Source organism: Pinus tabuliformis, chromosome Q (genome assembly GCF_031772625.1).
Source record: "Pinus tabuliformis cultivar Carrire ecotype Pingquan chromosome Q, CPIR1, whole genome shotgun sequence".
NCBI classification, from domain to species: domain Eukaryota; kingdom Viridiplantae; phylum Streptophyta; class Pinopsida; order Pinales; family Pinaceae; genus Pinus; species Pinus tabuliformis.
In genome coordinates this window covers 1,184,252,034-1,184,264,724 of record NC_142296.1, presented here as the reverse complement: position 1 = coordinate 1,184,264,724, position 12,691 = coordinate 1,184,252,034, and the positions used below count along the sequence as shown (strand labels likewise).

Genomic DNA, 12,691 nt, shown 5'->3' with positions numbered 1-12,691 from the left:
GAAGTAAATTAGTTAACTTTTTTCTTTCTTCCACACTAGCACCTTTACCAATTTTAACAATCTTTGGGTTCTCAAAAGTACCAATGTTTATCTCAAGATATTCACCTGGGTCCATCTTATTTTCTTCTCTCAACTTCGTGCAATCATGCCGATCAAAATGTTGCTCTAAGGCAACCACATTCCTAGGAGTAGGATTTATGATATGCTCATAATTTAAAGCTCCATCCTCCTCAGAAACTATCCGGAAATCCTCAAACTCATCCAAACTATTAAGAAAACGAATGACTTGCTTTTCATCATTAAAGACTTGCCAATGCTCTGAGTTATCTGGAATAGATGGTCTAAATATTACTTCCATTTTGATCTTATCCTTAATTAGCTCATCAGATAACTGGAAAGTAGTAGCAGCTACGACAAGTTCATCTGCCAAACTATTTTGCTCTCTTGGGATTGCTTCGAGGTCAAGGGCATCAAAATGTTTCATAGTATCCCACACAGCATTTCGATAATTTCTTAATCTTTGATTTTTACATGTGAATTTATTTTTAAGTTGCATGATAATTAAATCAGAATCTCCCTTAATGCTAAGCAACTTAATCTTCAAAGACTTCGCCAATTCAAGACCCAACAATAGGAAAACTTGAAAATAATCAAGGGGAGATTTAAGCACTATTCCAACACCTTTACCATGCCTAGACGATGCACCATCAAAGTACATGTACCAAACTCTATCATTAAGATCCTTAATTTTATCATCGGGAGGAATTATGAAATTAGACATAATGGCATAGTTCCCAATGTTAGATTGCTCTTTAATTATCTCGTTGTGAGGTCTCTTAGGATCTTCTACATGGAATTTTCTTTCGGGCTCTCTATTAAGTCTTACAAAACCATCACCTCTAGGAGAAGGAATCATAGCATATGACCAATTCATTTGAATACTTCCTCCTAGATCAGGGGCCCACTTTCTGGATAAAAGCATACCCCAGGCATCAGGCACATCAACAACAACTATATCCATAACAATCATGATGTCTGGGTAAATTGATAGATGAACTTGTAAATCTTTGATCAAACCATGCACTTCAATTTTCTTAGAATCCATGGCACATATGTTATAGTAGGGTCTAGAAACTCTTAAGTTAAGCTGGTCCATGACCCTTTTAGTCATTACACAACTTGATGCACCAGAATCCAACATGCAATTATTCAATTTATATCCATTAAATAACAAGGTGATAAAGAAAGGCTGGTGATCTTTGTTATCTGCATCTAAGCTTTGCAAATATATGGGAGCATTCTGATAGTTAACTTCCCGAGTCTTTTGTTGAGAAGTATTTACTTGAGGAACCTTAATAGCTTTTAGTAACTTATCTCTTTGGGAAGAGATTTTAGCAATCTCAGAGACAGGAACCCAGATTTTCACATTGCTGAACCAACTTCCCAAATCGGCATCTAATCCAGAGTTTAAACCAGGGTTAAGAGTTCGAGGGGTAATTTGATTCCCGCTCTGATCTTTATCCCTTCTCTGATAGGTCAAACCTTTATCTCTAGCAATTTCCATGATTTGCTCGAGAGAGGGTTTTTCACCATATAACCTAGCCAAAATGTCATCTTCATTTTCAAGGTTATTTATACTAAAAGCTGATGAAGGATTCATAACGTCACGACTATTTTCCTTGACCTCTATCCAATCATCCATAGACAAAGGAAACTTGTTACCTACTACATTTATTTGATCACCTACCCCAAACATTCCATTATCTAAAATTCTTCTAACGATAGGACAAGTGGCCTCTTCATGAAGAACATCACAAACCCGACAGTAAGGAGGAGCATTATCAACTGAATTAGTAAGCGGATTAGGAGGTCTCTGCTCAGATTGACCCTTCTTTTGCCAATTGTTATTTCTGTTATTATTATTTCGAGGTTGGAAATTTTGCGTTTGCGCTCTTTCCATTTGGATCAACCTATTCTGCAAAGTAGCTATCTCCTTATTATGATTACTTTCCATGGTTTCAATCTTTTGGAGCAATTTGAGAACAAGTTCGCTTTCAAGTTCTTGAACTGCTTTTCCTTTAGGTTCTTTTAGTTTCGTAGCAGCCCTATCGAAACGTCGGATCTCAGACTTCCTAGATGCTGCCTTGTCCTTTTCAAGCTCTACAGCTAAGGCCTGGCAATCCCTATAATCATTAAGTCTAGCACGCTTTAATTCATAAGATGGCTCAGGACTAAAGGCATCAATGTAAAAATCTCAGAGAGATTTGTCTATAGGTTTATAGTCTTGTGGTAATTCTCTAACAATACCATTAAACCTTTTGTTAAATTCTTCAACAGTTTCATTCTCTTTCTTTTTTATTATGCTAATATCTTTTACGAGGTGTCTTCCTTCTCTCTTATCTCCATACTTTTCCTTAAAGGCATCAATGATCGATTGTAAGGAATCAAATGAATTCCGAGGCTTTTCAGTAAACCACTCATGAGCATCGCCTCCCAAGGTTAAAATAAAAAGAGTCATTCTAACATCCTCATGATCGAAATCAGGAGACCTTGCGTACTTAGCCATCCATATACTAAAATCTCTCAGATGCGAATTAGCATTAATTGCATTATCTCCCTGAAAGCTAGGCAGCTTATCTATCCCAAGTGATGGAAGATTATTGGGATATCCTGGAATGTTAGAAAAATCGCAAGGGGCATACATATCCATGATGTCGTGCCCAACTAGACTAGTAAAAGGCAAATGGATATTAGAGAGGGCTTCTTGTCCGAGGTTAACAAGAAGTGTATGAGAAGAGAGTTTGTGTAATCGTACCCTGAGAGCCCTTTCAGGATTAGGAGCAGGATTGCACAGACTGCTTGGATGTCTTCTAGTATACACTCTTGTAGATAATATATGAAGTGGAGTCGCCACCCGGACAGGAAGTGAAACACGGAAAAGCTCGAAAGGAAAGGACCAAGGACAGAAAAACTCTATCCCCGGCAACGGCACCAAAAAATGTTGTCACACAGATTGTCACGACAACGCTCAGACCGGGGGTTGTCACCCTGATCCCCGATCTCTCCGTTTAAGCCTGTCTCCCGCGGCTAAGGGGGTAGACCCTATGGGATAATGGATGACCAACTGGGGACTAGTTGGGTTGGGAGACACGAGGGGAAACAAGCACTTAATTGATTTTATTAAGTTAATAGACCAGTGCCTTATGAAATAAATGATTAAACGATTATTTATCAAATGCTGCAGAAATATGAACTCATTAACAATCGTTTACCATCAAACAACTCAAACAAAGTTTAACTTTTACCAAATGCGAGATAATCGATAAACGCTCAATGGCTTAACAATATTCCAGCAATTAAAATTTCGAAAGATTAAATGCTTTAAATAACCACGTAATTTTAAATGCTAACCAGAGATCACATTCATGTAGCTAATCTTCAAATGAACATTTAAGCATGTTTAACCACATAAAGAAATCAAAATTTTAGCCTCAGCAGGAAAGATATATCGCAAACATGACAAAGCCTTGAGCCAAGACTGAATCCGGCAAAATATTTCCAAGATATATTTTTTATATTTTTAAATAAAACAAGACTAAGCCAACTAAAAATATGAAACTTAAAATCTAAAATAATACTAAAATCTAAACTAAATTAAAGGAAACCTTTTTTATTATATATATATATATATATATATGTAAAATTAAATCTAAAATCTAAATAAAACCTAAATCTAATCTAAACTAACTTACATCTAATATATATGAAACAAAATATGAAATAGAATGAAAACTAAATAGAACAAAAAGAAAAATTCCAAATCTTTATAATAATTTATTTATTTATTTTTTTCTTAGATCTATATATATATATATATATATATATATATCTAAACAAAATTAAATAAATCTAAAATTAAAACAAAAATTTAGAATCTAAATATCTAAAATAAAAAAAAGAGAATCAAAATCCTAAATTTTAAAATTTACATATGATAAAGCTAAAATTAAAATTATCTAACCCTAAAACTATACTTCAAATTTAAAACTAAAACCTAACGATGAAATAGAAATAACCTATCCAAACCTAAAACAAAAAAAATGGAAAATCAAAACGCATAACCCCAAAATCTTACCCACGCATGCAATTTCACTGTTTTTGTATGCGTACGTGAGCCCGACGGCAACAGGAGAGCCGAGCGAAGATCACTGCAGGAGGGCGGTTGAAGGACTCCTTGTTTTCCTTTTTATTTTTTTTGTTTGCAAGTTCTTACAGGTTTCCAAGGATGCGTGGAGTTGGGAAAGCAGTGGATCTGCAGTGTTGGAGAATTGCTGGGGCAAATCGAAGAGGGTTCAGCAAAAACGCAGGTGGAACTGCGTGATGCAGATCTGATGAAGCTGGCTGCGTGGGAATGGATGAGAACCAGGGTGAGGGGACGTGGATACAACAACGTGCAAGTTTTTGAGGGTGCAGCGAGCAGGGGAAAGAAATCTGTGGGGATGGCACCACGCTGCCAATTTGTTTTGCAGGTTGGAGGGCATTCAAAAGAAAACGCAAGAGTAGAAGTGGCAGCTGCAATGCTGCAGGTGAGGGACAGCAGGACTTGCTGCGTGATGGTGCTTTGACGGCAGCGACAACGTGTGTATGTGACTGCGTGGGAGAAGAGGACGAGATAGCAAGGGCGCAGGTAGGATTACAGGTTTCAACAGAGGTGTGGAACAGCAACAAATGAATAGCGTGAGGAGGAGAAGATTGATGGCTGCAAGGAACGCAGGCTAAGAGAGCAGAAAAGCATGGATACGCAGGTGAATAAATTGATGCGTGGAAATGAACGTGGATAGCTCAGGCTTGAAGGAGTTGCATGAGGCTTGGGATAGCTTGCAAAGCATCAAACACTCAAAATAAAGCTCGAAAATAACTATGCCTGAACAGATCCGAGAGGGCAAACAAATATATGTATTTTTTGTTTAAATTTTCCAGATAAATAATACACAGCCAGAAACTAGTAAACCCTTTAAAATTTCTCAGGAATTTGCAATTAAAGTGAAACCCCTCTGCTTCAGAATTTCTAGTTAACAAACCCCACAAAAATTTTCCAGCTCTGAAATAAGTATTCTTGCAATAGCTGATTCTGAGGCCAGATCTTACCCCCCAGGACCTAGATCTGGCTTCAAAATCCAATTTCGACTTCAGATCTGCAACCTGCAATGGAAAAACAAACACCTGGGGAATAGATATGCAAGGATTAAGACTAAAACCCTACAAACCGGTCAAAAAATTACAATATTTACAGAATTATAGCTCTACAACAACCAGATTTATTAGTAATCCTCAATAATATTTTTAGAATATCAAATCTACTATGAGATACTTCAGAAATCTCTCATGCAACTCAAAAATAAACTTTAATGATAAACCCAGATCAAAACTGGCCAGGCTCTACAAGAAAATGCTTTGCGGGAGTTGGCTGGTTCAGCCGAGAACTTCCCCAAATGCCCACTGATTTTCTTAATAAGGGTTTCTTGCACAGCTCACTTCAACCATCAATAAAGAGGGAAAAAACAGTATTAAATTCCAAATGCAATGGAGATACCTGCCATTGTTTCAGAAATTCTATTACCATTCAAACCCTAGTAAGTGAACAAGATACCTGTATTCAACAATACTCTACATCAAGCTATTACTAAAGGCTGAAAATAAACTTATGTAGAAAAATAAAACAGCTCATAGCACTTTGGAAGAGTAACAACAACAAGATTTCAACCCCAAAGTCTTTCTTTATTTGCACCAGAAAAAATTTACAAGAGAGCTTTCTTCAGCACAACACTCATAGATCGAATGATCTCAAATGACCCCTGGCACCCTATTTAAACAAAAAACTCCCAATGGCTAGTTCGAGTGATCCATGTCAAAATGATCTCGACTGTCGATGAGGATCAAGATATCTTTTAATCTTATCCGTCGATTTTTTTAAATGCATTTTAATATATTAAAAAATTGAAATTCTGCATTTATTTACTCAAAAATTTGACTTATTATTATTTTATTATTTTTTAAAATTTTATTTTATTATTATTTTTATTTATATATATATATATATATTTTAAATTTTAAATTTTTAAAATTTTAAAATTATTTATATCTTTTATTTTTTATTGTTTTTTTATTTTTTCAATTTTCAATTTTTATTTTTAAATGGATCCTCGAACTTAGCCTTTGGAAAAATCACCTAGGACCTAGGACTTAGGACCTGTGAGGGGATTAAAACATTTCCTAACCCTTAAGACACTTTACATTATGACTTTTACAATTTTACATCTCAAGGGGGAAACCCATTTGACATAGACCACCCAGTCTTGCGACAGATATAATCTAGCAGATCAACGCACTAGGATTCCCCTAAGATTCTAATGACAAAATTCATTCCGGCTTTGGGATTAGGCTGAAGGAAAACTCTGCCGATCATGGATCAGTGAGACAAAAAACCTTTCGGAATGTAGATTATCACTAGAAAATTAGGTCCACCTAGGCAATTTACATACATGACTCAGCTCTGCTAAGATTATTTACAATTCACACATGCAGACTGGGTTTACAACATAATATGATCAGGTCGACGATGACTGTCGAATGGCACAGACATGTCGATTAAGCGCGATCCCTTTTGCGAAAAAAGGGGGTGTACTGCTATGGGAAGTTGACACGTAGTGGTCAACAGGCCCTTCTCCAGCCAACTCGCACTTCCTCAGGCTACTTGCACCTCTGCCCAGAAATGTGCACTTGTGGCTCTGGTCAATTCATATAGCCCCTAAAAGCTCTTTTGTGCAGTCACTTTGCCTCCAATTGCTCTGAAGCCACTTGCTATACCTCTAGATCACCTTTCGGCATTGGCACACGAACTGTTGCCTTTGCAACTTGCACTGGCTTGACTAGCTAACTCGCACTAGTTGTTTTTGGCCTGTCTGTAGATAACTTTGGCCTCCTTTCCTGTCACTAGAATACTGGAAATACTGAGGAAATCTCCTTCGGAACCCTGCTCCCAAATCTCTATTGAACCTCTATTGCTACCTCTCTCCCTAGCTTCAGTTGCGCCATTGTTGAATCACTGCAACTTGGTAGTCGAACTGGTCAACTCTATGTCTCTCCAACCCCATCGACCTTGCTCGTATAATCTTCTGTTGGGAAACCAATGGCCATGATCACATCTCAATCGATGGCTATATCATCTTGACCCCATCAACTTAATTTTCCGGAAGCCTCTAGAGAAAAATCGACCATCCTCAATTAATGTAATTTAATTAACCAATTTTCCTAAGTTATGCTTAGGAAATATTTAATTATTGGTCAATTAATCTAATTGAGTTATTTCTAAAGCTTTTCTCGCAAAACCTTTTATTGGTTTTGTAGATCTCATGTTGCTTATCTTCTTGGTCACCATAGACACTAGAACACCTGCTCGTTGCTACCAAAAACTAACAAACCTACACTTCAAGGTCGAGAAGAATGAACTTGTGATTCCATTATTCTATGTTGATGACTTATTTTTGACAGGTGTGGAGCATCTCATTATTCGAAGTAAGAGGGAGTTGGCCTCTGAATTTGATATGAAGGATCTTGGGTTGATGCACTATTATTTGGGACTAGAATTATGGCAAAAAATTGGTGAGCTTTTTAATGGTCAAGGAAAATATATCATCAAGATCCTGCAGAAGTTTGGAATGATCAACTCCCATGGTTACAAATCTGAGAAAGTTGAGAGACACACTATCTGATTTGGTATATCCATCCATGTGCTAGAAGTTGATTGGCTCACTGATATATTTGGTTAATACTAGGCCAAACATTTGCTTTGCAGTGAACACGTTGAGCCAATTCTAGGTGGAACCGAGACATGATCATTAGATAACAACAAAGCACATATTGAGATATTTGCATGGTACGATGACTTTGGTTTGAGATATGTCTGAAATAGTGACATAAAACTATAGGGATATACAAATGCAGATTGGGCAAGGAGTGTTTAAGACAGAAAGAGTACCTCAAGAGGTTGCTTCGGTTTGGGCTCCGCTATGATTTCATGGATGACAAGGAAGCAGACATCTGTCGCACTCAATACTACCGAGGCATAATATATTGCAGCTAGATTGGTGAGCTGTGAAGCAGTGTGGCTTCAAAAGTTACTCACAGGATTGTTTGGTCATGTGCTCGAGCGGACTGTGATATATTGTGATAATCAAAGTTGTGTGAAGTTGACAGAAAATCCAGTTTTCTATGACAGGTCGAAGCACATCGAGATCAAGTACCACTTCATCCGTGACATGGTGCAAAAGGGAGCAATGAAGCTCTAGTATGAGTAGATTGTTAATATTCTTATAAAGCCTTTGTCTTGAGCAAAATTTGTACACTTCAGAGACAAGCTTGGATTTGTTGAGAATGCTTCTCTCATTTAGAGGAAGTGTTGATGGGATAGCATCGTGGACTGACCTTCTCCCTATGTAAAGTACAATGACCCAAATTAGGGAGAATTGTTCGGCAAAGGAAGACATTCTTCTTGTGTCATATATGACCGAATTAGGAAGAGTGGTCCTAGAGCATCATGTTCATTTAGCACCGGGTCGTGAATTGTGCAATTAGTGTTTGGTCTTTGGCGTTTCATTATGTGTCGTTGACCCAAATGATGGTGAACCAAGACTAGTCGGGATGCCATGTGTTAGGTACTGACTTGAATTATGGTGACTAGTTGTATGCTAAATGATATCCCATCTGTTTGAAGTACTGACCCGAGATATGGTGAGCACACACCATAGGTCTGAAGTATTGACCCAAATGATGGTGATTAGTTGATGCAATTGATTTATCTTGTGTCTAAGGCATTGACCTGAATTATGGTGAGGCTATGCCATAGGTCTGAAGTGCTGACCTGAATTATGGTAAATGGTTGATGCTATTGGATTACCATTTGTCACAATTGTGACCCGATTATTGTGATGATTTGTTATAACCTTTTTCTTAGAGAAATTTGTTCACAACGAAGAAAATATATCTAGTCATTATGAATACCTCCCTAGCTAAGAGGGAGTGTTGAATTTGTGTAGCTATGATTAGTATTCATAACTTATATTTTAGCCATTGTAATGTATAAAGATTTTGTGAGACATGTCTGTCATGTCATTTTGATTATTTAGCCCTTGAATGAATTTATATAAGACATGTTTGTCATGTCAAATTTAAAAGAGAAAATTTCGAAATTTGAATTTTGAATTTTGAATTTTTCGCTGCAAAATAGTCAAGTCAGCCCCCCTCAAGTGAAGTCGGCTCAGTGAAGAGACACACCCATTCTAGATAGACAGATCATTATATAAAGGCATTCGACCTCCTCCACAAAGGCACTAATCGAACACACACAAGAAAGATAGTTTCTGGGCATCCAATTGAAGGACAAGAAGAACAAGTAGGATGAAAGGGCGCAAATCTCTCTCTCTCTCTCTAACTCGCATTTCTCTCTCTCTATACTTCGTACATGTGACTTTCTGGGCAGGCCAAATGTAACGCTTGTTATTGTAACTACATTTTTAGCAGTATATCCTTATCTATCTAAATTCATTTCTAACTGACTATAATTATAATTTCAAATAATTTCATTTCTAGCAGAATATACTTTTCAATTTTATAACTAAACATATCAATTTAGACATATGTACTTACCTGTTTTTTCTGAGTTGGTGTTGATCCCTGGACGATGTTGTTTTCTTGATACGAAACCGACCAAATTCCTCCCTGCTTGTCTGGGATCAATCTTTTTGGATCCCAAACCCAGAAGGCTTTGAAAAGGAAACCTTTTGGCCCCAGTGCTCAAAACCTCCAAGAACAGGGTCCAATTCTCATAGATCTATATCTAAAATCTTGAGCCCCAAGGCTCATTCGTTACTTCACAAAATTTCTCTCCCAGATTCTCCATTTTCTTCCTCCCCATCCAAATTTCCATCCAAACGTACCCCCCCAGCCAACTCACTTCTCTTTTTTTATTTTATATAGGGAAGGATCCTTCCCTCCGAAGAAATCCCACCCTCTTTTCCTCCAATCAACCTTGTCCTTATCCCTAAATATTTTATTACTTGAGTTGGTCATCTTTATTTTAAATTACACATACATTAAATCAGATTTTTACTTAAATATATATTAGATGGAATTTTCAATTTTATCATTTCAACTGACTTCGAGAATATGATCTTTTAAGTACCTTAGCATGACTTGCCCGGATTATGAAGTTAATTAACCTTGTCCTATAGTAATATTAATAATTATTTATTATTTACTTAAAATGTTATTATTGAAATGAAATTAATATATTATAAAATAGGGTATTAATTAATTCTTTTACTATTTAATTCATTTTCCATACATAGACACTTTAAGTAATTAAATTGGTATGAATACTAGTACAATACCTTCAATAATTAATTCATTTACCCTTTACTTGGGAATTTTCATAATAAGTTAATATGCATACTAGCGCAGTGCATGCAATGCATGCATATGTAGCTATCATATGCATGCTTCTTATACATGCTAGTATTCCTATGTTGCCTGTAATTTGAGATGGGTCGTTACACCAAAATTCTGGGCAGGCCGAAATTCTGTAAGTCCGAGTTTTTTGGGCATATGCTGGAGGCCGAAATTCAGCCTAAGACAGATCAGATCAGAACGAGTCGCTGGGAAAATTCGGAGGCTTGACTTGAGGGTTGTTGACCAGGTTTTACCATAAGCATTGTTGGTCTGTTTGAGCTCATAATTTACTCACTGTATTAGATGTATCTCTTGTTGAAATGAAGAATCTCTTTAAGAAAAAAATATTGCTGCACTTTTCCCCGAAGTGGGTTTTCCCAGGGTAAATCTTGTGTTTTCTTTGTGCATTGTGATCTCTACTGTCCTTATGGTTTTATGGTTGAATTTTTGAAGTGTAATTGTTGAAAGATGATCTATATCATTTGAGGTATTTATCAGTATTTCAGAAATTAGTGCTGGTCTCTATTGCACTTGAAAACTCAAAATGGAGATGTTGGCCTAAGTTTTGGACAAGATGGGAATCCATGACCACAAATGACTCTATGACCACGATCAAGAAATCATTGTGGTTGCAAACAAGGAGACTGTGACCAGCTATTGACTGCAATCAGCGAGGTATTGCAGTCACAAAAAAGTAGATTGTGACCAGCCTTCAGACACTTATCACTTACTTAGTAACTGCTTTCTTTTGCTATTTATTTGGTGAGGTAATTAGTGAGATTATGATAGTATTATGTTGAAATGTTGTTGAATTCATTCTTAACAGTATAATGAGATGTGTAATCTTTGTATGAATATTCAAATATGAATAAAGCATGGCTTTGTGCAGTGTTCCTCCAATTTAGTGTTATGGTGTGTTTATGTAAAATGTATTTGCATTATGGTGTTTATGGTGTGTTCTGTATTTGCATTATAAATACATTAATGTGTGTTCTGTATTTGCATTATAAATACATTAATGTATGGTGTGTTCTGCATTAATGTGTTTATGGTGTGTTCTGTATTTGCATTATAAATCATGTCTCCGTGATTTGATTTCGACATTTGAAAAAATCAAACATAAGGCTAACACAACACCCTTTGTTAACTTGAATGCCAACTTCGGCTGGCAATATGCCAATTACTCTGGAAGAAAACTAGACTAATGAATTCTGGCAAACAAGGGTCAGAAGAGAAGCTAGTAAGTGAGAGTCCCTGAAATAGAATTTTGTGATACTAGTCAACTTTTAGTGTAGTTATAGAACAAATCCCTAATCATGTAATCCTATATATATTCTGTGTGTGTATGTCTTCTTGAATTCTTCGTTTATACTGAACTGAATTCGATTTTATTATTCCAGACCTTTGAAGAGGCAGACACAAAACATGATGGGAAGATTGATAAAGAAGAATGGAAGACACTTGTTCTTCGTCACCCTCCGCTCTTAAAAAATATGTCACTTCCATATCTCAGGTAAGGATCATTTTTTCCAAGTTTCTATGTTTGCATGGTTACATTTCCTCTAAGAAAGGTAAATAGAGAATGAAAAATATTGATATCCACGTTTTAGTTATTACAGGAAATATGTAACATGTCATCTATTATGCATTTTAGCTTTTATGAATGATGGAATTGGAATTGTTTTTGATTGAATGCCAAGGATTCTATTTCAGGAACAAATAGACAGTTCAATATTTAACTCCAAACTCCCAACCCAATGCAGTGGTAGGAAATTATTTTACAAAATAATATAGTACAAGTGTTGATGAATTTATGTGTCCAATGGAGATAATCGAGATGTAGAAAGCTATTTAGCAAGGTAATTTATGTTGAATTTTTGTAGCTATGGTCGGTCTTCATAATTTATATTTTAGCCCTTGTAATTTATAAAGAATTTGTAGGGCATGTTCTTCATGTCATTTTGATTATTTAGCCCTTGAAGGAATTATTGTAAGACATGTTCTTCATATCAGATTTAAAAGAGAAAATTTTAAATTTTGAAATTTGAATTTTTGGCTCCAAAATTGTCAAGTTGGACCTCCCTCAAATCAAGTTGTCCCTCTCTCAAGTCAAGTTGGCCCTCGTGAAGAGGCACACCCATTTGCGAAGGCAGAACACTATATAAAGGCATTCGACCTTGTCCAC

General features: G+C 36.3%; 1 protein-coding gene across 6 annotated transcripts in view; it reads left to right on the top strand.

The window, feature by feature from the left end:
• The window catches only part of LOC149223922 (calcineurin B-like protein 3), a 431,721-nt gene that overhangs the window by 376,631 nt on the left and 42,399 nt on the right, over positions 1 to 12,691 (top strand). For 5 of the 6 annotated variants that reach the window (XM_089385966.1, XM_089385964.1, XM_089385967.1 and 2 more), the window contains one exon: positions 11,907 to 12,019. In XM_089385966.1, the coding sequence (XP_089242092.1) occupies positions 11,907 to 12,019 (113 nt within the window). Of the gene's footprint in view, positions 1 to 11,906; positions 12,025 to 12,691 lie in introns of those variants that run through there. The other variant, XM_089385965.1, reaches the window with a different exon arrangement.